Source organism: Triturus cristatus, chromosome 9 (genome assembly GCF_964204655.1).
Source record: "Triturus cristatus chromosome 9, aTriCri1.1, whole genome shotgun sequence".
NCBI classification, from domain to species: Eukaryota; Metazoa; Chordata; class Amphibia; order Caudata; family Salamandridae; genus Triturus; species Triturus cristatus.
This window is the reverse complement of record NC_140592.1, coordinates 209,397,850-209,425,169: the sequence shown is the minus strand read 5'-3', so window position 1 is coordinate 209,425,169 and position 27,320 is coordinate 209,397,850. Positions and strand designations below refer to the sequence as shown.

Sequence of the window (27,320 nt, the reverse complement as noted above, 5' to 3'; positions counted from 1 at the left end):
CCCAACAACAAGGATTCAACACGAGATAAAACTATTACTAGAGGAAGCAAACGAAAAAGGATGGATTAACAACAATGAGAGAGAATTCTTGACCACCTCAGAACCTAGGACCCTACGTTTTTACACGGTCCTTAAAATACAGAAAGGACAGACCCCCACCACCAGGCAGGCCCATCGTCTCTGGGATTCGCTCGGTACTGGAACCACTGTCACAATTTGTTGACTGGTACCTAAGGCCTCTAGTCACCAGGGCAAAATCCTATGTCAAGGATACCACAAACCTACTAACGATCCTAAGAGAAATGACGTTTGACCCACAGAATGAGATACTAACATGCCTGGATGTGGAAGCCCTCTACACGAGCATCCCTAAGGAACAGAGGCTAAAAGTAATTGAAGACCTTTTAAAAACCCAAGAATGAGAATGGAAGGCCCCAATAGAGTGGATCATGGGACTGGCCAGACTAGCTCTCACTGAGAACTTCTTCAGCCATGAGGACAAACTCTACCTGCAACGTCACAGAATATCGATGGGCAGTACTTTTGCCCCCAGTATTGCCTGTCTATATATGAGTTGGTTTGAGGACTACAACATCTGGGCAAACAACCCATATGCAAATCAGATACGTCTGTGGATCAGATACATCGACAACATCTTAGTGATTTGGCAATTCATAAAAACTGCTATTGACTGCTTCAATGAATGGATAAACAACAGAAAACCCTTCCTGAAGTTCGCAATGACATACAACAACAGGCCGGTGCCTTTTTTAGATGTGAATATCACTGCTGAAGAGGGAAGACTTTGCACCTCACTATACACAAAACCTACTGACCGCAATAGTCTTCTTCACTTTGAGAGTGCATACCCCAGAGCTCTCAGAGAAAACCTATCAGTAGCACAATTCATGTGCATTAAACGCAACTGCTCAAAAATCGTGGACTATAAAAAAGAGACAGATAAATTGACTAACAAACTCCAAGACCGGATATATCCGACACAAATAGTGAACAAAGCTAAGAAATGAGTACGCAACATTCCCAGAGAGAGTCTCCTCGACAAAACTACATACAACTCTGGGTCTAACCTAATTAAGAAGACTATCAACAAGCATTGGTGGTTACTCAGATTCAACAAACTAGAGTTTGAAAAACCCCTATTTTCTTTTTTTTTTAAAACACAACATTAGAGATAGACTGGTATACAGCAACACCACAACAACGGGCAGACAAGCTACCCTATGGGACCTTCCCCCAGTAATGGGCCATTTCCCCTGCGAAAACTGCACAGTGTGCCCCCTTACAACACATACTACAAGCATGGATCTGGGACTCAGGACCCAGTGGGAACAAAAAACCCACACGAATTGCAACAGCAAAAATATTGTGTACATGATCACCTGCCCATCTGATTTCAAGTACATCGGCATGACCACCAGAAAGATAAAAACCAGGATCAGCGAACACAGAAGTACTATCCGCCGTAAGAATACTATGACAAAACTCAGAACCCATTTCTTGGAGCTAAATCACAATGAGTATGACCTGAAATGGACATTCATAGAAAAAACAACTGCACACAATAGAGTCAAACAAACAATCTTTCTCAAAGAACAAAGATGGGTGTACCGATTACAGACACACAAAACATGCCTGAACGAGGACATTCCATGGTACCAGTTAAACAATCATAAGAGATAACCGTCGGCTCTGTCTTTTTTCCTACATCTATAATCTACATTATTTGCCATTCCCATGATTTTCTTTCGCCAACTGCAAAAGATATATCTATATATATCCACACATACATACCTACGAAGGGAACATTTCCTGACATTCATACTCGTTCCTCAGCACTAGTACTCTGTATATTTATCAGACATCTACACCGGCAATGTGCACACAATAGTGTCTAAACTTTGTTAATTGCTATAGACATCCAATTACACCACAAGTCACCGCAACGTTCTTATAAAACAGCTCCCCGTAGTTAGTTCTTCCGGTGGCACAAAGCCAAACTCATGCGGGGATCGAGCCATGACATGTGACATCACATGAGAAATTGAAGGAGCGGGCTGTTTCACCTCTTCCCCTCGCTGTTTCACCAAAATTGCACCTTTCTCTGAGAGAGGCCCTTTCCAACCACATAACAGCCTCTCCTTTTTTGATGAATAATTCTGTACAAAAACCCAATAAGCTTTATTGTTCTGGATATTTCAACACCGCGGCTCTTTTATCCTGTGTTCCTCTTCGGCACAGGGGTGAGAGCCCCTCCCCTCTGGCACCATAGCAACCAGGAACTTGACATTTCCTGAGCCTTATGTGCGCAAGGTCAGGCGCTGCTCTACGCTGCACCGAGCCCCTTCGCTTGCCCAATCATATCGCGACCCAAGGGAGTGACTAAGGCGGGGCTCCACGCCCCCATGACCGACTCACACTCGCGAGTCAGGTACTTCTACCACGGGGCCACATTCCCATTTCGGACAAGCAGGGAGCAGAGCACAGTAGGTCTCTTACACTGATAGACCTTTGACGAAGTAAGTAATGCTCTCCAGTGAGAACGAGACTCCTGGCATACCATTATGTCCTAAAGGGACTACCACCCGCTGCCTCCTAAATTGATTACTATAAAAATCGATTCTGGTTTGTTTTCTGTTTCCTTCCCTTTAAATCCTCAGCGTGTGACTACAAGGCCTCCCCCAAAGTCCTCAGTTGGGAGCAGACTCCCTGTTTTATCTGGGGTGAGTGCCTAACTACACCACCATTAATATTTAAGACATTTACAAGACGGGTACCACTCTGCATGTATGTGTGACACTGAGCAGCAACATTAATTGCGGATCGCATGAATGAAATAAAATCTGATTACATGTTCTACCCATAAAATATATGGTTTATCGACAAACCGTGTATGTGTTTCATTGGTATTTTATTTGTTTCGTGAACAGCAGATCCAATCACTTTCTGGTGCTCTCCACACTGTACCAAGCAGTCTCACGGTATGTCGTCTAGGGGGTCAACAACAGTAAAGCTTCATTACAACAATCAGCCTCTGGCTTTACTGCACATGTGTTACAAAATGTTTTCTCATGTGTTCATTTCTCTTCTTGTTTTCTCCTTTTTTTCAGGTAATTCCTCTAAGAAAACTGTGGCAGGTATTAGACTTGTCCCTCAAGAAATGTTCTAGTGTGATACCTGTTAATTGCATGACCACTCCGCTTTTACGTCTTTGGGGGAAGTGACCTCTTCTCATCCCACCCTGACGAAAGCCCAGGACCGTTAAATAGGCCAATAGCGAGGGCTGAAACATTTCGGTGTTTAGTTTAGGGTCATAGGACCATCATATCCTCCCACCCTACTATAGTCAGTTTTTAACCTTCTCTCCTTCTCCACCAATAAAGGATACTTAGGAGCGGGAGAGAACTTTTATCTTAACATTACGCCCCCATACACAATAGCTTCATAAGTGCTCCTTGAAACACGGTTGAGCCCACCCTGACCTTTAGGAGTCAGGGTGAGCCCGATGATGAAGCATGTCACTATTAGTGTGAGTGAGGGCTATTATAACAAAAGGGTCTTCCTCCCTTCCCACCCTTCAGCTAAGGGGGGTTACACATTTAGGGATGAATAGGCTTTGTTAGGTGTTTTTCTCCACTTAAAACACCCCCTCCTTTAGTTGTTGTTTTCTCCCTCCTCTCTCTCTTCTTACATGGGACCATCCTGGTTCTAGGAGGGATATCTATTGGTTATACTTCATGATCACAGTCTTCTTCCGGTCATTGTCTTTCCGAATGGGAAGCATTTAATACCCCAAAAAACATGATCTTCCACTTTAATGGGCACAGGCTGCTTTAAAAAATATTGTTTCCCATTTCGAACTGTAAACACTCGGACAGAGGTCTGCTTTACCTGGCATGTTTCCATTCATATATTTGCATCCAATCAGAACAGGGGTCAGAAATTGCAATCCGCCTGCTTAATATTCATTAGGCAGGTTGTTTTGTGATGTGAGTATTAGCACACATGTTGCATTGCAAAGTGCATTTCCATTCGTAAACCAGTCGGTGGACAAACTGCATATCCCTGGATTAGAAACTGAGAGGGTACACCAGCCCTTGCCCCCTGCTATATCTATGACATCTGGTGACCCCAAAGATCTCTTGCTGCCAGCTTGAAGTCTTGAGAAGATCAAGAAACACTTAATGATTCCACATGTTGGACATGGGTAATGTGTAAGTGGGAATGGACCATGTTATTTTTTAATAATTTTACCTCTTTTATTCACTATGAGTGTGACGCTAAGGAAACTAACACAAGCAAGAAGTGCTTGTACGCAGTGAATGCCATATGTGCCTTACTTGCATGCAGCGAAGCACTTGCAAATGTCACAAGACAACACATGCATCCTTCATCACTAGCCTAATGTTGGGAAATGTATGTTAGGGAACAACGGAGTACATATAGACTTACCTTGTACAAACACTACAAAGATTACCAATTAGACATACAAAATTCATAGAATCACAATTCTCAGTACCCAAAGATCCACAAACACACATGTATAAACACAGACCAAGAGATTCAGATATCCACAAACCACCATATCCAAAGATTAGCAAATACGAAGATACAGTCTCATCAGGAGAGCCACAGATACATAGAAATAAAGACAGACACATTATCACATACAACCATAGACACAGCGATCTAGACACTGAAACAAAGACATCTCACTCATACACAAAACCACACACTTCTCTTGTGTTTAGTTTATTCCAAGAATGAGATTGGCCATATGATTAAGTGATCTAAAAGTCATATATCCCATTCGGTTCAACTTAGAGAAGAGAGAATGGTCAACACAGTGGAGGAAAACTCACTTGCAAATTTGTATCAACCATAATTTTAGCATGTAAAAGCAAGTGGAGTAAACAATGAAGGATCTGTCAGGGGACAGTCAAAAAAGGCATGAAGAGCTACGGATAGAATGATAGGATAAGCATTTGGCAAAGGCACATGAGGCTGAAATATACAAAATGAGTTTACCAAGACCATGGTGGTTTTAATAATATTAATTAGTACACATATGAATCCGTAGCAGATTATGAACGCCATCTGAAGTATTATTACATAATAGAATGAGTTATCCTATGTGTCCTTCCAAGGGAATGTTGATTCTTTAACGTACAATTGGGACACAGTTGGAGAAGTTTGGTTGGAAAAAGGATTGCAATTGACCTATGGATATTTCATAGAATAAAGCTTATGTTTAGAAGAATAATTGTTGGTGGTAGCAGTTACTACAAATTGGTCTGAGCGACTTTGAACAGCCCTTATGGGCCTATGTGATGGCTGGCCTATTTCATTTTAACTGAGGTTTCAATGCCTGTTAATGATTTTTTAAGCAAGTGATAAAACTACAAGAGGATGGAGACTTCCAAGTGAAGCAGGAGGCAGCCAACGACGCACTCCTGAGGCAGTGACTTTGGCAGCAGTGAAATCATCAGTTAAGTTAATGTGGTAACTGGTTACTCACGCGCCCCTTAACTTTTCACACTGTTCCTCGCCAGCACAGAGAACCAATGATCATACTGCACAATGCTCAGTGTGCCAAACCTACCCATTTTCTTCTTATCCAGTGCAAATGGAGCGTGAGCCTTCCAAAGATGATCAGCGAGTCAATGTCTTTATGTCAAATCAGGAAGTCTGATCAGTACGTTGGAGAAACAATTTTCTATGGTAATTCGGCATCACGTCAAGGTAGACAAAGCATGAGTGGACATGTTTTGTTGCACATTCTAACGCTGTGCATTTTGAGTACTTACGTTTGTTCCTTTTTAATATATTTTAAGCACAAGTTTAACTGGGCTATGCTGTTAATGTATCTGGAACCTCATAATGTTCAATGGTTAAATATTTTTCAACTTTAGATCTGTTTTTACACATTCACATGGCAATTTCACAACAATTCATATTAATTTCTCCACAAGAATTTCCATCTGTACTGGGAGAACCCACTATGAATTGGAAGGAACGAAGGAATCTCTTAGACTATATTTCAAATATTTAGGATGAAAATGTTAACATGAAAATGTGAATCTGAAAAGTAAAAAAAAGAGAGATTTTGTCACGTCGCCTTGGGGTTAACTAGTTTACAACTAGATGGAAAAAAATGTAAATGGGCAGGAGACATTGATAACTTGGATGAGGATTATCACCATATGTGTACACTAGACACTACAATTACGTGCTACACTTTTAAATAAAAGCAAGTGAAAAATGATACAGTGAATAATTATGTATCAAACTTATGAAAAACTAGTTGTTGAATGTAAATTCGCAAAACTGCATGATGAGCATTTAAGTGACCAGGTTGTAATCCTAGAACTAATCAAGGTGTGAAAGAGAGATCTAGTGCTACTGTTGATGCTGGTCTTAAATATATCAGCGAGAAATAATAAAGCAGAGTAGTCCAAAAGATGTGCTAAAGCCACTTTGGATAAAAGGGGGCAAAACGATTTGTGTGCCAGTGAATAAAATATCAAACCGCAAAGTAACCAAGGAGAGAAAGAGAAAAACCTACAAAGAGACAAGAAACAGCAGTAACTCTTTAAAACAAAGTGTTTTATCGTTATTATGCAGGCTGGTCTCCCACTCAAAATTAATAACACCCTCTTATCAGGGTGAACCTAAAGTCACTAAAGTAATGAGACCTCAACAGCTTTGTAGCTATGGGCCTTTTCCGGAGGCTTCTGAGGGAGCAGTTTGATATTATGCCCAGAATAGCCTGTTTCCAAGATGACATAGTGGTGATTGGCAAAGTTAAGAAAGAACATGATGAGTGTTTATGTAAGGTATTGGATGTTATTAGTGAAAAGGGTTTAACTGCAGAAATTAGCAAATGCATGCTTGCTTAGCATATAGTTTTCGACTGGAGGCACAAACTCCGTAATAGAGTGATCAGACCAAAGGAGAAATTAGAAGAAGCATAAAAAATGACCTCAATCCAAGGAAGAGCTCAGATTATTTTTGGGCATAGCTGAATTTGATTCTCAGTTTGTAGTTCATTTTCTAAATAACCTCACCCAATTGAAAAGAAAGCCAAAGTTTGAATGGACCAGTGATAGTCAAGAATGATTTGATGAAATCAAGAATGCAATCATTAATGTTCCATATCTGCAAGGTTTCGATCCCATGGCCTACACAACAGTTACCACTCACACTAGTAGTGACGGCCTCTGTGCAGTTCTCATTCAGGTAGAATGCGCTGGGAAGGAATAGAGAGAGAGAGAGAGAGAGAGAGAGAGAGAGAGAGAGAGAGAGAGAGAGAGAGAGAGACCTTAGCCTGAGTGTAGGGTTTAGAGCATCTGCCACTACACCCTCCATTATCACTGACACACAAGCACTAAACATGAGCAGTGAAAGATTTGGACTAAATAGCCCCTGTTGAGGGGCACGCTAGGCATTCCAGCGCCCGCCTAGAGTGGAGCAGAATCCTATGATGAAGCATGTCACCTTAGTGGGTGAAGATTCCTGCCCCCGAAAGAATTTCTTCCTTGCTTTCCTATGGGGCCGATCACAATGTAGATTATAATATATAAATTTAGAGTATTGAACTAATAAGTTCATCTCTGGTCTCTCAGGAACGTCCTATTTCATGATTTCATATTCAGGTGGGGAGGGTACGTGACGGATCACTACCACCTCCCAGCCCTCATGCTCCGTAAATTTAGGTTTTAGAGAATCTCCAAAAGTATATCTGGTGGAAACATGCACTCTTCGAGGAGATCATAAACCTTTAAAATAATTACCGATAATGGAGGGCTTAGGTAGGCCATCAACCAAGATGGCTTACTAACTTTTATATAAAATGTGAAAACACGTACCTGGGGCAAAGAATGTAAGGCTGATTTTGACTAGAATGTCAATTCCTATGACGGGAATAGATGAATTGTTGATGGGAAGGAGAGTTACAATGTAAACTTGAAAGAAGAGCTAGATAATGTGTATAATGTGATGAGGTAATGAAGGAGGAGAGAGAGAGAAGTGGAATACAGAAAGTTGGAAAACAGAAGCTAAGAGCATTATGGGAAGTGAGGTGTGAACTCAGTTAATATGGAAAATTTCTATTCAGAGGCGATAAAGTAATGCCACCTGTGAATTTAAGAAAGATTGCTGCAATTCTATGTCCCAAAGGGCACATAGAGATGTTTAAGAGTAAGAAAAGGACAAAGGAATTGTATTGGTAGCCTATAGTAGATATTCAGACTGAAAGAATTGGGAGGGATTGTGTGAATTGTACAAGGGATGCTAAAACTCAGACTACTTTGAGACCACCCCTTTATCCTTTTGAAAGTCCAATGATGCTGTGGAAGCACCTGGTATTAGACATTATGGGTCCCATAAATTGGGATAACTGTAATATTGAATGTATTTCAATATGGTTCTTGATTCCATTAGTTTCAATGGTGATTCATACAATGTGCTTACTGTTATAATCATGTGGAACCGCCCTCATGAAGTTAGTAGGCCTGCCTTATAAATAATGACACCCCTTGCAGTGTGATGTTGCATCTAATATAGGTGGGGGTATTGTGATTATGGAGTTTGGCACATAATAAAGGTGAAATATGATATGAGGGTGTCGCCAAACGTATTTCCCTCTACCTGATGTAGGATGTAATTTACTGTCACGTTATTGCCCTTCAGTAATGGACATGCTTCTACTGAATGAATAGTAGGAAGGGCTTCAGGGTAAGTCTGAACATTTTACATCCTGAATACATTGATAAAATAGTATTTTCTGTATTGCATCCAAAAGCTCTTATAAATAAATGTAATGCACGACACCTTAGGTGCTGCCCATTTGTTTTGATAAGTGTAAAATGTGTTCCTCTCCTAGACGGCGGTATGTTTAAAGACACAGAAGACGTCATTCCTTTTAAGTGCAAGGCAAGCACACTGCGTCAACTAAACAGCTCAAGGGATAACAAGGTCAAAGAGATAGTGAGAAGTTCCCTTGGTGTAAGACACATCTTTGTATTAGGCAAAGCCCTACACGCAAACTTTGTACAAAGGAGAAGAGACTTTCTAGGGATTTGACAAAAGTCTATTGAACTAAAGTAATCGGTATTTGAATATCTCTTTGATGGATATACATACCATTGTGTGTAAGCAGTTAATCTGAGTACTTCTAAACATGCATGTCAGCCTCCCCCAAACATCTTTATTACTATTCCCAACAAGAAATCTCGTGATTATTTGAACAGGGGTTATTATGTTGAGTTAAGACGCATTTGCGGACAGTTGTATGATGCTTTACAGTGACTGACCACTTTTCACCTGGGCAGCTAGCTAATGCTAACGTGTATGTAGCAGTCACCTCTTCCCTAAATACAATTCCTGTCAAGTGAAGAGAATGCCTGCTCTCTGTATTCAAATAGGACTCTGGGTTTACATCTCTCAGAGCCTTTTTCTCACCTATCAATTCCTATATAGATGAGGCATGTTTGTTAGAAGATCTCTGCCTCATAGAATGAAGAGCAATGTATTTGAGAAAGCCCTTGAATGGTACTAGAAAAAGCAGAGATATTTGTAAAGTGAAAACCATCCAACTCTTCCAGTCACTCGTCAATTCTGCTCATTATAGATCCCCTTGGGCTGGCTTTATATATTCCCTTTGGGATGGCAACTTACATCAAGATCTTAAGAACAGCATCATAACTCACCTAATAAAATATCAAATTCCAGATGCAGAGAGCCTCGAAAACAAGGGGTTAATCTCCAGCTTGCATCACACTCAAGAACCTCCTAACTTATTTCCAACCAAGCCATGCCAATCGAGCACTAATAAAGGCAGACCCTTAAGCACTAAAGGACCATCTAGTCAACTGCAGAGGCATGGTCCATGCCCCTTCACTGCTCCATCTTTCACATAGATGGATAAAGGCATTTTCCTCAGTGGCCTGTGGAATTGGAGAGACAGCAGTCACATTGCTCATGTCTTAGCAAACCACACACGCACATCAGGTGAAACCGGAACCTGCCTTACTCAAGCACTCTTGTATATCTTGCAGCATGCTATATGCCCTTCTTAATGCTCATACGGCCTGTTCTTAATGATCTGAGCAGTCTCAGCATCGTTATCACACATAAGTGTATGGCACAAGGAGGAACATTAGAATATCTGATGATCTGTGTAACTGTGAAGTGCATCAATCTCATCCAACATTGCATGGGTCTCACCAGTTACTGCATATCTGCGTCTGAAAGTGAGATCATGTTGCTTAACTATAGGGGACGCACAGTGTGCCTGCTTAACTGCTCTCCCAACGATAATTAGGGCTGGGAGTGATTTACTAATTTAATCTGCTATTCGTCTTGTAGATTAAAAGCATATCAAATAATGGGCCACATGTACCAAACAATTTAGCATTCGCAAACAGTGCGAATCTGTATTTTCGGCCGTTTGCGAGTGGAAAATAGCCTTTCACAATGTATGAAAGCCTTTGTAGATGCAATTTTAGGTAATCACAAAAATAGCGATTACCTCAAATTGCAACTACAAATAGGGAATCACAATTTGCGATTCCCTTAGCAAACCTACCAGGCATTTTCTAAATACAAACTGTGCAATTAGGAAAATGCTATTACCATCGACTTCAATTTGATGGCAACCATGTGCAAATTTGGAAAAATGCATTTTTCAAACTGCAATGTAGCGCAGACATGTCCCTAGGGCATGTGTGCAATTCACATGTGCAAATAATTTTTTGGGGTGCTTTAGGGGGGCCTTAGGCCCCCGGGCATCCTTGGCTTTGCATGACGTAATTTGCTATTACCAATTAGGTCATCACAAATCAGCTAATAAAACCATGCGTATCTAATGGAAGAATGGAAAAGTATTACCTAATAATGATCACCTATAATGGGCTGCGGGTCCATTTGTGCTCTACACACAGCAGCGCTGTTGTGTACTATTCTTGTGCTATAGTTTTTATTTCATCTCAGGTGTGGTCCTTTGACTTCTTTAGCATGGCTGAATTTACGGGTCTGGCCTTTGATGATGACATGGTTAGACTTATTCTGACCACTACTCCCAGCATTTTAGATAATGCAGTCAATCCGGTAGGAGGAACTGGTGATGATTGGGTCAAACTTCTCATTTTGAATAAATCGCATACTCGCACTGGTATTCACGGTGCAATTATGACAGAATATTTACGTAGCAATTGTGCACCGACTGGTTTAATTGTCACCAACACACCCCGCCTCTTCTTGCAAGATAAGATCTTCCTCAAAGATTTGTCATTGATAGCTTGGCGATGTACTCGCGACTGGTTGATTTTGATCATCAGCACCGCTAAGCGCATCGCTGACGCTATAATGATTGAGATTCAACTCTTAGAGGGACAGATTAAGACCACTTTGTCCAACTCCATCCATAAGAAGAATCTCGATGAGAATAACAAATCCAATAAAGATTTCAAAGATGGAATTCTCTCCTCTAAAATTGAAAAATTCAAAAAAGACCTAGCTAAGTTTTCCTTTGAGAAAGTGTATCCTTACACACAAGACAACTATGTTCCACCTGAGTTCAATAGGAAAGGCAGACGGTACGGCTCAAACTACTCCTCTTCTGGATCAGATGATTGGTCAAGTGATTCTGGTTCTACTACACATGAGCCAACACGGAATAGAGGAAGAGGGAACAGTTCCAGGCGTAACTGGCGAGGGATTCAACAACCGCAATGGTGGCACCCATCACCATGGCAATATCCCAATCCTCCTTTTCTTCCTAACATGATGCCATTCAATCCCCCACCACAGTTTTTTCACAATCAGCGTTGTTTAGGCCAGGGCCGGGGACGTTCAAGGGGTCGGAGAAGAGGTCAACAAACTCAAAACCAAACGAGGGTCCATTGGAGCCCACCTACATCACCGCGGAACCTCCGCAGCACGGCGAAGGGTCCAACAGGGGCAGGATCCAGCAGCAGCTAGTGGTGAATCTGAGCTCTTACACTTTGACGGAGATGGAAGAGAGGGTCCTCAATAGAGGTCTGGGCTTTGTACCGACCAGTACGGGGGACCCCTTCACTCTTCAGTGTGAGTTAGCCAATTTTTTCCGCAAAATTAGATTACACTTCTTTTTCAAAGATAAAGATCATGACAACACTGTATTGGAAGATGGTGGGAGTGATAGTGGTCTTAGAAACAAATCCACCTTCAACCCACCTGTTCAGTCTTTACCCCCACATGTTCTTGCTTATGAGACAGCTGTAGCTAAAGACATCTCTGTCCTGATGAGTGAACCCACTATACAATATCATAACTTACCCAACCTAGAAAAACAGGCTCTGACTTCTCTTTCCAAACATTCTACCATCATCATTAAGCCCGCCGATAAGGGCGGAGCTATTGTGGTTCTTAACGCTCTAGACTATAGGACGGAGTGTTTAAGACAATTAAGTGATGAGAGATCTTACAAACTTCTTGATATGGATCCTACATCTCGAATCAAAAAGGAAATATTTGAGCTGGTCAATGAGGCCAAGCTGGAGGGTTGGATTTCAGCACGTGAAGCAGAATATTTGGTGACTGAACATCCGGTCACTCCCTACTTTTACGTGCTACCAAAGGTACACAAGGCACAACGTCCCCCTCCGGGTAGGCCTATTAAATCTGGGTTGGGTTCACTCCTTGAACCTCTATCCACATTTGTGGACGTTTTTCTTAGGCCTTTAGTGAAAACCATGCCAACGTACCTGCAGGACACTAAAGATGTTTTACAGCTGCTCCCCGGTTTGGATTTTAACACCAAAACAGATTTCCTCGTCAGTTTCAACGTGGAATCACTGTATACTTGCATTCCCCAGACAGAGACCCTCGAAGCCATCAGAGGGCTTCTAGAAGTCAACCCGAATGGATTGAGTTCGCCAGTGGGATTCATTATGGAGTGTGCCAGGCTGGCTATGACCGAAAACTTTTTTAAGTTCGAAAACCAATTCTATCTTCAAGTATCTGGTACTTCGATGGGCAGTGTTTTTGCCCCCAGCCTGGCCAATCTGTATGTACACCTGTTCGAACAACACTCCGTTCTGAACATTAACAACCCTTTTCGCGACTGTATAGTCGTATGGAAACGTTATATTGACGATATTTTCGTCATATGGCGAAGTGACCTTGCCACTTTAGAGACCTTTCATTTGTGGCTCAATGATCAGAACAACTTCCTTAATTTTACCATGGAAGCGAGCAAGCTCAGCTTGCCATTCTTGGACCTTCGCATCTTTCCAATTGACAACGGTTTGGGCAGTGAGTTATATACTAAACCTATGGCAAGAAATTCCCTTTTGTCGTATGACAGTTTCCACCCCAAGTCACTCAGGTCAGGTCTACCATTCGGGCAATTCCTCAGACTGAGGCGGAATTGTTCCACTGTGGACAGTTTCAGGGAGCATGCCAATGTCCTTTCTCGCAATTTGAAGGCCCGACAGTACCCTTCCAAACTTATTCGACAATCGTACAAGCGGGCTGGCAACAACAATCGAGAGGCCTTACTGGAACCATCTGTACTAAAGGCCCATTTGGACAGATTGACATGCGTACAAACGTTCAGCACTCATTCGAACCAATTACACAAAATCATACGCAAACACTGGCGAATCTTAAATGTAGGACAGGTACATCTTCCTCCTCCATTATCTTCGTTCAAGAGAAGTGTCAATTTGCGTGATACATTGGTTCACACGCGCCCAAGAAACATGGCTGTTTCCACGACTAACACCTTATGGAACATGCCACCTGTCCAGGGCCATTTTGCTTGTGGTGATTGTGTGGTGTGTATACACACGCAACACACTACAGAAATCGACATTGGGACAAGCAAACCCTGGAGACAGGTGAAACACACAAACTGCAATAGCGAGAGGGTAATCTATTTAATTACCTGCCCCTGCGATAAGAAATATGTGAGGATGACTACCAGGAAGGTTAAACTGAGGATAATGGAACATAAAAGTACCATCAGATGCCAAAGACAGGCCACTCGCCTAACGAGACACTTTTTGGAATTGAAGCACAGACCTGACGATATAAGCTGGACGATTCTTGAATAACCCTTCATTCCATCCCATGTCACTGACATTTCCAAATTTCTGTTTAGAAAGGAACAGCGTTGGGTTTTCAAATTGAGGAGTGATCAAGTGGGGCTAAATGAGGCCATTCCCTGGACCCTACTGTGATACAGCTGTGTTTCTCTTCCCATTTGGCCAGCGGGGTTTTTTCCAATAACTTATGGCCAATGTCCTGTCTTCTGCTTTAATTTTTTAATGCTTGAATGACCCAAATTAGCATTTATTGAGCCATCGCTGAATTTAGTGGTTCCCTTTCCCACATGCCCGTGTACTAGATATCTAGGGCTCATTGCTTTTTACATCCAGCATGTTGCCAAAACGAACCTGTGCAACCATGGTCGCACATTAGCATTTGGTTTATAAATCCCCCTATCGGCAATAACATGATATGGCTAGGTATTTGGCCGGTTATAGCAACTATAGAGCTTTTATGATTTTTACACGCTCTCTCCGGCCCATTATACCTTGGCAGTACTTACTTCTGGCTTTCTGTATAATATATACGGACAGGCCTTTGGCCTGTATAATATATACGGACAGGCCTTTGGCCGAGATTTACAAGGTGTTGGTTTGGGACAATGATTAAACCAGGGAGCCTTTGGTACACCAGTATATTCTCTCTTTTTCCTGCTCGAGACACGACTTCCAAATAGGACGTTCTTAACAGGACGTTTTTGTAGTATCCAGCGTTTGTTTTTGCTCGAGACATGATTTTCTAATAGGACGCTCCTGCAGTACCCTACTGGGTTTGTGAGCGAACTACAATACCCGGCATGCGTTCTTGCGCTTACACGCTTTGATGCGTATGAAGAACGGGTACCCCAGTGATTTGACGGGGATGACGCTTAGGATTCGCCTAGTGTTGTACAGGAAACACCGTCAGTCTTTAAGTTTGGCATGCTTACACTGCTCCGGTTACCACTCGGAACAACCGGGAAGAAGGTCCGGGGTAACGACGGACGGGTAAGCATGCTTTAGACTGTAGGCTTTTTATTTTCATATTTGTCTGCTATTCGATCCATAGAATCGGAGATTTTTTTCAAACTAATGGCATTGTGATTCATCCGGCCATGGCGCCCCTACTAAAGGTTGTGTTTAAGCGCTCTTTGACACTTTTGCTCGCCTCGTGACACACAGGTCACTGTGTCTTCCAAGAGATGAATGGATTTTGCATTCTTGTTTGACCCCTGTATTAGAGAACATCTGTGTCACTTGCGTCACTGAGTATTTCAGCACCTGTGGTTTCCACGAATGGAAGCATACCCATTGCTGGGGCTGCTTATGTACTCATGCTCATTTCAGTCAATCGACCTACCTGCATCTGTTTTTATAGTCAAGCCTGCTCGAGCTTGCTTTAGTGAACAAACAATCCTCTGTTTTCCTTTAGTATTAGTTTGTTCCTTTTGTCTTTTAGAGCGTTGCCTCACGCCCTGAGTTGTTACCAGGTGTGTAGGACGCATCCCCGATTCATGACGGTTGAGAAGGCAATGTTGATCCCTTCACGACAAATGTTTATTACTGATACATTTGTATTAAGCTATTGAACACTTTTGACTTCAACCAGCATATATCATTCATTTCCTCTCCTGTTAAACTTATTTCTTTTTCAACAGGTGATAAATTTACATCCCTACGGTGCCGCATATCTTCAGATAAGCAGGTACATGTGTAGGTTGTATCGTTCCTTTCTTGACTTGTTTTTCACATTTTCAAATTTTGTAGTAGTGTTATTATACGGTCCTGACGAAAGCCACTGTCATTTTGTTTAGACACAGGTTGGCTGAAAAATGTAGACCCTGAGGACGTGTTCCTATAACATTTGTGTACACGGTCTCCTCCAATATTCCTGCTTTTTTATTTTTATACCACTGGATATTGAATAAAAATATTTTTCTATTGGTAATCAATTTTAAATCACTTTTTCTAGTTTACACACTGCACTTAGCTTTTCCACACTATTGGCAGTCTTCTTCACCAGGAGATTTTTATCCTCCATGTTACATCAATTAAAACATCCTTGAGCTCCTCCTTTTTACAGTAAATAAAGGAGTTGTAGCTCTTTAACTGCACCAGGTGTGGTTAAGGGAGGTCCCAGATGATGAAGCATGCCACTTCGGTAGGGTGATGGGACTTGGTCCCTTATAGAAGGACTTCTTTATGTCTGAATATGCTGGTTTGTTGTTTTTGTGCTTCAGGTAGACTGTTGTAGACCCGCGGACTCTTGTGTTGTTAAAGTCTTAGTGATTTGGGGATTTGTCCGCGCAGGTCTTTAAATTCCCTGAGACCCCCTAACTTATTGTTTTTTCGGCCTCTCTGAATCAGAACACAAACAATCTAAGCACAAGCATTTCTCCCATCGCCATTGGAATGTTTGATGTAACGCCATAAGTGGCCATGGGTATGCTCAGACGTGGGTCCCGTGTTCACTGTGCCACTGGAACCAAGTTTCACCCAACTGAAGAGGCCCACTGGGTCTTGGGTTGTATCCCAGTTGAGACAGGACCTGGCTTGGCAGTTCTGGCTGGTCTGTTTCTATAGGGGCAGGATCATCGCTAATTTGCATATGGCTTGGTCTAATCTGAGGTGTTATTTTGGGCAGAAAAACAATAGGTTGGAATCAGTGGACAAGATACAAACACAATTAAAAGGCAATTTTCCCATTCACTCTCTGAACTCCAGCTTGGTATTTTGGGGGGCGCAGCAGCACCTCTCCACCCCATCTTCTGCCCCGTGCGATTTACCTGTAGCTAGACTATTGCAAGCATTCCTCCTCTCACCTTTTGTTTGTTTGTTTTTCCAACTTTATGGACTTGGTGTTGTATATGTGTATGGAGACCATAAATTTATGCCATATATGTCTATTTTTTACTAGCTCAAAGTCCTGTTGACTAAAGCACTGCAAAGCACAGAGAATATTAATAAGTGTTTCAGTTATTTTCCTATTGATACAAGCACAAGATGAATTCCCTCCTTCTTTATTTGATGATTAAATAAACAATTGCAATGAAATAAAATGAATCAACCGCCCTATATTTTAGAGCTCGTAATGTATCAACTATTTTCGTTCTGGCTCCATGGAGAATTGCAAACTCCAATGAATAAGTAAAGTTCACCAGCTGACAAAACTGCTGTAGCTAAAAGTCACCAGGCATCACTGGCAGGCTTGCAGCCTATACTGCAAAAGGTCACAACGCACCAAACACAAGCGAGACGAACAATTTACCGACCAATTACTCATACGTGTCCGTCTGCAATTAAGTGAAATGTTGTAAATCGCAAACATTTTAACCAAATAGCAAACTACTTGGTCCTTGCAATCTCTGAGCAGCACAGCATTCATCTCCCAGACAGCACCAGTTTATTTTGAGCAATGCTGCTGCTGGGCTGATGTGAAAACCCCAATTTTTGTAGGTACACATGATGTTTATTTCTAAGGTTTGCCCTTAAACCTTTTGGATCTATTTCATACGAACAAGAGAACGCGAGGTCACACCAATTAAAAAAAAACGATCAAATGGACAAAGCATTTGCTATATAAGAAATAAAAAAATATAATCTTACAGTAATTCTGCGGAAAAGTCTTGTCCGAGAGGCACATGAACTTGCAAAATCAGGAATCGTTGAATTAATCCAACTAGAAAAGAAGAAAAAACACGTTAAATCAGTGTGACTTCCTGTTGCGTTTTCCCCAGTTCAATTATTTCTTGGCAATCTTTAAACGCATACTGTACTAAAAAGGTAAACTGCATGTGTACAATCGAAGTAGTAGCCTGGGTAAAATCGATATCGAAATCAGATCAAATTATGTTTTATAAACCATGTGTCTTTAATTCTATATTTGAACGGATGTAGGAACACATGCTGTGACAGAGGTAAATGGACTGAATTGAACTGACTCTGTGACCTGGCAGCTGGACCATCTGTTGTGCTTGTGTACAAGAGGCATTCCTGGCTATAAAGTGCGCACAAATGTCTATCTTGAAACACAAGTAAAACACCTTGCAGCAAGACAGGGCGGCTATTATTCTGTGGACTAACAATAATGTAAATGTAAATGTATATGTACTTATATAGCGCCGAATCACCCCTAGGGGTATCTCAGCGCTGTACTCATACCGCTGAAGGAACCCTTCCTGGCTTTCCGTGTGAAGTGTCCACTCCTGGGCACCCCCATGGTGAAGCCAGGCATCCCAGCGCTGTTGGGGCCGTTGTGGAGATTAAGCAAGCTATTGCCCAGAGTTGCAGCATGGGACCCATGATTAGAATAGGCACTGAGGCGAGAATATCCGGTCCGAGGAATTTATAGCCCGAGACCCTGCCGCGGCGGGAATCGAACCCTGGTCTCGGACCAGTGCTCTGCATCGAGATCTGCCGCTCTAACCATTGAGCCACACTTCGCCACACTTCTCTATAGAGACCAGCCCATGCTGTAGGGTTTGCTTGACGAAGAGGATCGGCTGAATGAATTTGTAATTGAAACAGAGGTACTCATGCAGATCCTGGAGTTTCAATCCCTTTACACCAAGGCACAGTAAGCTGCATTTGGCCCTTTCAGATTGTCATTAGAATCTGGTGACAAGGTGCTCACAGGCACAATCCTTCAACGCCACATTCTAGGTCTGTCTCAACTCCTCTTCAATTTTCAAATCATTATCGCATCAACGGTTACCTGCATCTACAGCTGTCCTAAATCACCTATCTCCAGCTGGGATGGTTGGTGACATCAAAATGTAATTTTCTATTGAAGGCACGAGATTAGAAAAAAGGGGATTGTGGCTATACCACAGTTTTTGTGGTAATATGCAATGAAAGGACCTGGGACCCGATGTTCAAAGATCTAGTCCCAAACCAGGATGTGCAAAAGCGCACTAAGTGGGTTACAAACAGGTATTAGTGATGAGAACCATGTACTAATAGATCACATTGCAAACTGTCCACTAACAGGGATTTGCAAAACGACATGCCACGGTAATACCGGTAAAACAAGTCACACTTTGCACATCACAGTGAATGGCTGTGAATGTTTGGTGACAGCCAGTGAGGGAGTACAGAGTAGGAAGGAGCAGTGTAGCCAAGTCGGAAACACCTGTACCTTGATGAAAGTGTGACTATAGAATGGTGTCCCTACTCTACCCCCGGGTTTGGGGCATCATTGAAGGAACTCGGGTATGCAGACGATGCGTGTCTACAAAGGGCAAGTATTGCCACCGATAGGTCCCATATCAGCTAGTGATTAGACTAGGAAGGAACACTATTAAGACATTTTTTAGGGATCTGTATCCTGATGAATGCCAATGACCCTACCGGGTGGCAATCAAGGTCTGAAACATGTTGTTACAGTATTTATTTATATATTTATAGAGCGCGACAGCTACTTCCAACGGAAGTGTCCCGGCGCTAGTGTCCTACAGGTACAAGGGCTAGAGCAAGGAGAGGATAGCAGCGGTCTCTAAGGCAATCTGAACAACCAAGTCTTGAGGGCCTTTCTGAATGGCAGTTCCCTGTCCAGCTGTCTAAGATCATTGGGTAGGGTATTCCATAACATTGTAGTTTTCACTGAGAACGCACGTCCACCTGTCCTGGCCTTTCTAAACCTAGGAATGATTAAGAGATTTTGGTTGCAGGATCTGAGAGTTCTTAGGGGAAGATATTTCTGAAGTCTCTGTCTCAGATAGCAGGGGCCAACGCCTCTCGTTGCTTTGTGAGCCAAGACAAGGGCCTTAAACTGCACTCTTTTCCTTACCGGCAACCAGTGCAGGCTTTGCAGATGAGGCGAGATATGATACCGTAAAGGCACATTCCTCAACAGCCTGGCTGCAGCGTTTTGGATACGCTGCAGTCTACCCATCAAGTAATCAGGCAGGCCAATATACAAACTGTTGGCGTAATCGAGTTGGGAAGTGATAAGGGCATGAACCACTGCCTTCCTACAGTTCATAGGAAGGAAGCGTAGGAATCTTCTAAGTGTCTTCAGTCTCCAAAAGCATTGGGAGGAGATATGCATGACTTGAGCCTTGCCAGACAGTTGCGAGTCAAACCTGACCCCTAGATTCCTCGCCGCCGTTACCGGTGTTGGGGGCGGGTTCAGTTCTGCTGGCCACCACAGGTCCGTCCGGGGAGGAGAAGGTTGGTTGAAGAATAGGACCTCCGTCTTATCCGCATTAAGCTTAAGACAGTTTTCAGTCATCCAGGAGGAGATATTTAGTAGGCATTGCTTAAAGTTGGTGAAAACTATGTCACTATTTTCCTTAAAGGAGAAAATCAGCTGCGTGTCGTCTGCATACGAGACAACTCGCACACCCCATTTCTCAATGATGGCAGCAAGCGGTGCGAGATAGACATTGAAGAGCGTCGGACTCAATGCCGAGCCCTGTGGCACCCCCTGCGCCAAGGATCTAGAAGTGGAAACATGAGGGTGTAGAGCAACCTGTTGTGACCTCCCCTCCAAGAAAGACTGAAACCAATTCCACACGGTCCCAGTCACTCCTATCTGGTGTAATCTATGTAGGAGAATCTCATGGGAAACCGTGTCGAACGCTGCAGATAGATCCAACAAAACCAGCATTGCACATCTGCCTTGATCCAAGGTTTCCCGGATCGACTCGGTGACTTCCAGTAGGGCAGTTTCCGTGCTATATCCAGCCCTAAATCCTGATTGTGAATCATGAAGGTGATTATTGGATTCAAGGAAGTCCGAGAGTTGTCTCTGGACTTCTTTTTCAAGGATTTTTGCAGGGGCTCGCAATAGTGATATAGGCCTGAAATGTTTAAGTTCCGAAGGGTCAGCACCTTCTTTTTTAAGAATTGGTCGGACCAGTGCCTTTTCCCATTCCGATGGGACGATACCAGATTCCAAGGAAGAATTCCAAAGTGAATTCAAGGTATCGTTAAGAAGAGGAGCTAGGAGTTTAAACACTCTGGCCGGGCAGGGGTCCAGAGGGGAGCCAGACTTAATTTCCTGAAGTTCCTTCAGAGAGGCTGCCTTCTCAAATCTGCGAAAGGATGTCCAATTGGCTGCAGTACTAGTCAGAGGTAAATCACAAATACCGGTTGAAGGAAAGGTGGAATAGATCGTCAAAATTTTGTCCTGAAAAAAAGTGGCCAATTGCTCACATAGATCCAGGGAAGGTGCGATAATACTCTTAATGGCTACAGGTTTCAGAAAGCCCTCCACTATCCTGAAAATCTCTCTAGAAGGATTGTCAGTGTTCATAATTTGTTTAGCCATGTAATCTCTCATAACCTTACGTTTTAAGGCATGGAATTTTTTTAGGGCTATCTTATAAACTTATAAAAACCCTAGATAGGGTAATGGTGATGTTGTTTTTCTCATATACCCCTAATAAATTTTTGTAATCCTGCCAAGTAAGACTCATAATAAAGGTCTTGGGGGCCCACTTAAACAGTTTTAATAATTCTTCTTCTCTGCAATAGGGATCCTTACTAATGGAATTCTTCCTTTTCTTTACAATTGTTTTTCTATTACACTCCACACAGGGTGTATTAGATGCCCTACGATGAAGCATGTCACTCATTGAGTGGGTGAGGGCAGTATTTACAACCTTTTGGGGTTTCGCAAGAGGTTCTCTTTTCTCCTGTTGATTCCTGTACTAACCCCTCTTCCCCCCTTTTATTTCTCTATTCTGTTACCCTGACCCATGTGGGACCAACAGGCCCATCTGAAAGTGGGAGACTGGTAATTTCTTTACCCAAGTTAGAGGTCCTTCTTGACAAATGAGGGATATAGATTCAGCAGGAGAACGAGGGGAAGGTGTAATCTAACGCCCCTTCTCTTTTATGGATTTATAGGGAGTACAGAGTATCATCCTTGAATTTGCCTTCCCAAATGGGAAACATTTTTTAATGCAGCTTCTGTTGATTTAAGGGACAGGTACTTTATTAAGAATATAAATGTGTTCTCAAATAGGAAACACATTGGAAGAGCAAGTAGCAGTGGTCCTGCTCTCCATGAGGCTGCCCGACATGCTTCCTTCCCAAAGGAGAAGCTGTGACGGGATGTAAGATACGACAGATATATTTTCAAACCCTTCAAATAATTTGGTGGTCTGACTAAGTTAATTCTAAACAGTGCATGAAGACATTTACTGAAAAATAGCTGGACACAAAAAGAAACACTAGTATTGTAAATAGGGTGACTTAGACATCAGAATTTACGTGTAAGATTTAAAGATATAAATGTATGGTTCTAAAACAAATTTCTGGAATTACAAATTGGGGATGACAAATAGCTCACTACTTTGGCCCTCATTAAAAGTAGGCTGGGAAGTAGATATTTAAAAATTCGATACCACAAGTATTAGAACTTACAACAAGTTGCTGCCTTTAAAATGGAGCATAACATGCATTTTTTGGTGCTTTGCTGTGTACCAATATTTACCGGGCATTTCCCTCAGTAAAATTCAACAGAATTCACCACAGGGAAAATTTAGTATAAGGCTAATATCTTCTCCCTTTATTAAAAAGCTCACTTTGTAGCAGAAACAGTGAAATGCAAAATAATGGCATTCAAAGTATGGCAGTGTCTGCAAAAAATAAGAAACAAAAAGTATAGTTTTGTTTTGCTTCTGTTTATGTACCACATGCTGGGTATGAAGGTTTTTAGAGTTTGGTGGATGCGTCATTCTGCCCACCATCTTACAAGTGCTTTATGCCCTGTGGCACTTGTAACAAGGTGGGCGAGAAACAAGTTACAATGTGATGGAGTAACCGGTCTGCCAAATCTCAATCAAGCTCTAAGTCATAACCCTCAACAGAGGCCCATGCTGAAGCAAAACATGGCTATGGTAGATGTTGTAATTGACATCTTACTACAGTACAGCACTACTGCACAGAACTTCACATCATGTCGTCGGATTGTCTTGCAGTTCAAATCATGACCTCTTTGCTGTCCTCTTTAAATCCTGGGGGAAGAACCTTCTGCAAAAAGTCAACCAAGAAACTTATGAAATATAGTTACACCACTGTTGGTGGCACTGCGATATTGGTTTTCCTTCTTTCATATTTTTTGTAACAGATACATGCTGCATTTAACTCTCACAGACAGGATGTGAAAGTTTATAATCTGCGGTATCCCTAAAAATCGCAACCCATTCCCAACTGGAAGCCCACTAAGGTGCACCCTATAACCGACCTGCATTACTGGTTGCAAGATTTTTAAAACCAGCATCTTCTTATCAGGGAACCAGCATTTTATCTGCATAGTATTAGAGGGAAAAGATTGCAATTCACTCTGTCCATGTTTAAGTATTGTCAAACCTATGGTAAGTGGTGATCATTTTTAGGATGCAAAGTGTATTATTAACATAAACAATAAACTAATTAAAGTTGTGGTTGTCCACTTTACAAGAATCTAGAATTTATGACTCTTACAAATAACAAAATTTGAATTTCTAGTTTAAAAATCTGAATAATTAATCCTGAACCCATTAGTGCAGGATCAGGGTTCCCAATCCATCTCGTTTATTACTTTATGCTTATGGAAAAGACAGATTAATTCTTAATTGCTAATTGCACAGGAAATGCACTGGATTAATTTCTTCCATCTAATCGAAATTACTGTCAACAAAATGGGGAACATGAAGTATTGAAGCTGTAAATGCTTTTTAACATGTACAGCGGGAAAAGGAGCGGCGTGCATTAAATTCGAAAACAGGTCTTGTGAATGATGAAAAAAACAAGACTTTACGTCAACAATCTAATTCGGCTATCTACAACTGGATGGACAAAAAACATGAAATGACGACAACTGAATAAGAACATAAAAAGCAGGTGGTGTGACGAGCTATTATGGATAGCGTGTAGGTTGGCTGATGTAAGACAGGCATGCAAATAAAAAATGCATTTTATTTACAAGGATACAATCTCCTGGGTAAATCATCCAGGAAAGGTGAAAGCAATGTAATGCCATATTGACTGAGCAGTGTGTGCTATGTAATTGCCAGATACGAATACAATAGAGCATGTAAACTTGCAAAGAAGAGCCTAGAGAAGGCATTTTTAGGTCACAACTACATATAGCTGCAGCTCTCAATTGGTTAATAGACCTTCGTTGTCCAATATTGATGTGGAGTGGGCTTTGTGTCTCCTCCTTGCTCATGATTCAATAGCTTCCTTGGCTTTCTCAGTCCCTTGCTCCTGATTTGATGGCATTCCTCCATGTTCTTGTTGTATCCTTCCAATGCTAATGTCATAACCTTGCATTGTAGTGCAAAAGGACCTATTGTCCGCCCTGTGAGTCTCTTATGCTCATCAATCCCTCCGTTGGGAACCTTGTTCTCTTTTTAATTTATTAGCTCCCATAGCACAAACTTGCACCCCCAGCCACCTGATCACCTGATGCTCTTACAGTCACCCACCGTTGTTTTTTTCTTTTCCCCGCAGTTTTATATAGCGTGAACTTGACCCGAAATCAGGTATCAGAGCGCTATACATGAGCACCAGTTGCGTTACATGAGGACACATTTTTTTTTGTTAGGCACAGGAAGGTTAAGTGATTTGCCCAGAATCACAGGATGATGAGGTCGATGCCGAGACTCGAACCCGGTTCCCCAGATTTGAGGTCGACCGCCCTAACCATTAGGCTACATCCTCTCAGGCTCCAACAGAAACCTTCCTTAGATATGGACAAGCCCAATTATCAAAAACATGTAGTTCATATCCAGGGCTGGACTGGCCATAGTGGGCACCGGGCGTTTCCCTGGTAGGCCGCTAGGGTGTGGGCCAGTTTTGGGCCCCTGGAGGGCCGTTTATGTTACCGGGGGTCAGCCATATCGGCCCCCTGTAACAAAATTGGCTGAAAACAGCCCTCGCAAACTACTTGGCTGCACTCCCCCTCACCCCAGGGGAGGGCGGCTGAGCAGTTTGCCAGGGCCGGTTTCTGTTCCCAGTCCGGCCCTGTTCATATCATAAAGAATTTGGAGCATAGAATTTGAAAAAAAAGAGTATAGCCTAATGTTTAATCTGAATTTTGGCAAACATTTGTTGGATTCATTTTAGAAGCTGGTCTTTGATAAGCCATTACTTTTATTTAAATGTTTAAAAAAAAATTATATTAGCGTTAAAGAATTGTACAATTCAGAGGGTGCAATTTAGAGTTTAATGGATGCGAGCATCCACCAAACAATTGGTGGATTTCCTGTCTGCCGTATTTAGAGCCTATACTAAACAATCCCCTTTGATATTGAGTGAAATTAACCTCATATTAACTATTAGTTTATAAGATCTAAGAGCAAATAAAGTGAAAAAAATCTTTACTGGGATACTGGGCTGTGTCAGAAAAAAAGGCCTTTTTATTAATCTTGAGTTAGACGTGGCTGTCAAAGACAATTCAATTTTGTTTTTAATCTTTCTGTCTTTTGGTACTTACACAATAGTTTGTAAGATTTCAACTCTATCTGTTCTAATAGTAAATAAAGCCAGTTTCTTCTAGCAGTCCTCACAATTTATTTTTGAGATGTAGGATGTAGAAAAGTGCAATAATAAAATGTGCTTTGAAGGAAAGCATATTAACCTCAACCATATGATTACAATGTGGCAATGGCGTGATTTCACTCACTGCATATTTAATTTTGATGTGATTCCCAATACAATTAATCTTTTATGTGTTGGTAAGCCGAGGCTGAACTGATGTATTTTGTGATAAAGTTTGTCCCACTTACATTGTCCACTGTAATTTCATCAATGAATAGTGCCTTTCACATTGAGTCTAAGCTTTGTAGGAGTCTTGAGTTTCAAGGTGAGTCGATAGCTAGAGGACTCTAGCTTTTTCTTGGAGTTTGACCATGAGTAGTGTGAGAAATTGGGTTGTTGGTTGACTGGGGTGTGAGCCCTGGTCAAGAAACAGCCACAGTCGCTTGCAGGCTGAACCACAAAAAGTCACTAAATTAACCTGTGCTTACCCCTGGGTAAAGTAGCACAAAAAGCAGTCAGGCTTAACTTGGAGCCAATGTGTCAAGTATTTATGCAGCACACAAAGAATAATAAAATGAAATCACAACACAAGAAAAATTCCAAATCAATTTAGGAAAATAGAGTACATTTTAATAAATTATTTGACATGAAAATGACAAAAATTCAATTTAGTGAAAACTAGTGCCCGCAGTTCGTACACAAGAAGTGGATTGGGCCCTGTCAGGGCTTACTTTGGGACTTGGAAAAATTCTTGAAGAAAAATGTCTGAGAAGGAAAAGTTCAGCCAATCAAGGTTGCAGGAGATGTCCTAGGAGGTAGCTTCGTCGTAAGATGGCCTTGGGTCGAAGCCACAGTGAAGATTTCTACATTTTGACTTAATCGCCCAAATGGAAGTCGACAACTCTAGAGGGGCGAAGCAGAGGGTTGTAGCTGGAGAAAGTTCCACAAGGTCGGATACCCCTTTGGCGAAGGACCACTGAACCGGATTTGCTACTGTCGAGAATAATACAGCGAGAGAAGCCGCAAAGTCAATCCGACTGGTAATGCACCTAGGGCGGACAGGCGAGCAGGTTGAACTCTGTTTCCTCCTGGCTCTCAGAGCACTTTGGAAATTGGCCATCTGGACACCTTTAGCATCACAACCAAGAGTCCAGGACTGGTGGCACTCCTCTTGTGGAATCAGGACACATGCAGGCTGGGTCCAGGTGCAAGTTCATGTTGGTGAGCGCCTTTTATGCCCCTGTGGCTCTGAACAGGAGGCCAGCAAACTAGCCCTTGAACTCACTTCTGGTAGTCCTTGATGAAGGGGGAAGATCTAGTGGTCAACAGCAGGGCTGACCTCTGAGAGTTCAACGCATGCTCCAGTCAGTAAAGTGCAACAGCAGGCTGGCAGAGTGAAAAGCATAGCATAGCATAGCATTGCAGCAAGCAATACTCTGCGAGTCCTTCCGCAGTTTCACTAGTGAACTCATGAATGGGTCTGAAGGCCCTATTTTTATACTCTGGTGCCCTTCTTCTGGAAGGTGGGAGAAGCTTCTGGAAAGGTTCTTTGAAGTGTGTGGAATTTCCTGACTCTGCTGCCCCTTCTCCAAGCTGGTGCCAGTTACAATACAGGGTCATTAAGCCTTTTTGTTTCGCGGCATAGCACAATCTATTCAGCTGTAAGTGGGGAGGTGGTCAGCTCCTCCTTTCCTGTCAGCAGATGGCCCATTCAGGCACATCTAATGCCTCAATTGTGTGACTGTTTGGGAGGAA

At 42.2% G+C, this 27,320-nt stretch overlaps 1 protein-coding gene across 5 annotated transcripts in view; it reads right to left on the bottom strand.

Moving 5' to 3' along the window:
• CFAP20DC (CFAP20 domain containing) overlaps nt 1-27,320 on the bottom strand; it is a 1,691,586-nt gene that overhangs the window by 1,457,599 nt on the left and 206,667 nt on the right. For all 5 annotated transcript variants that reach the window (XM_085624732.1, XM_085624734.1, XM_085624733.1 and 2 more), the window contains exon 5: nt 17,697-17,769. In XM_085624732.1, the coding sequence (XP_085480858.1) occupies nt 17,697-17,769 (73 nt within the window). The remainder of the gene's footprint in view (nt 1-17,696; nt 17,770-27,320) is intronic.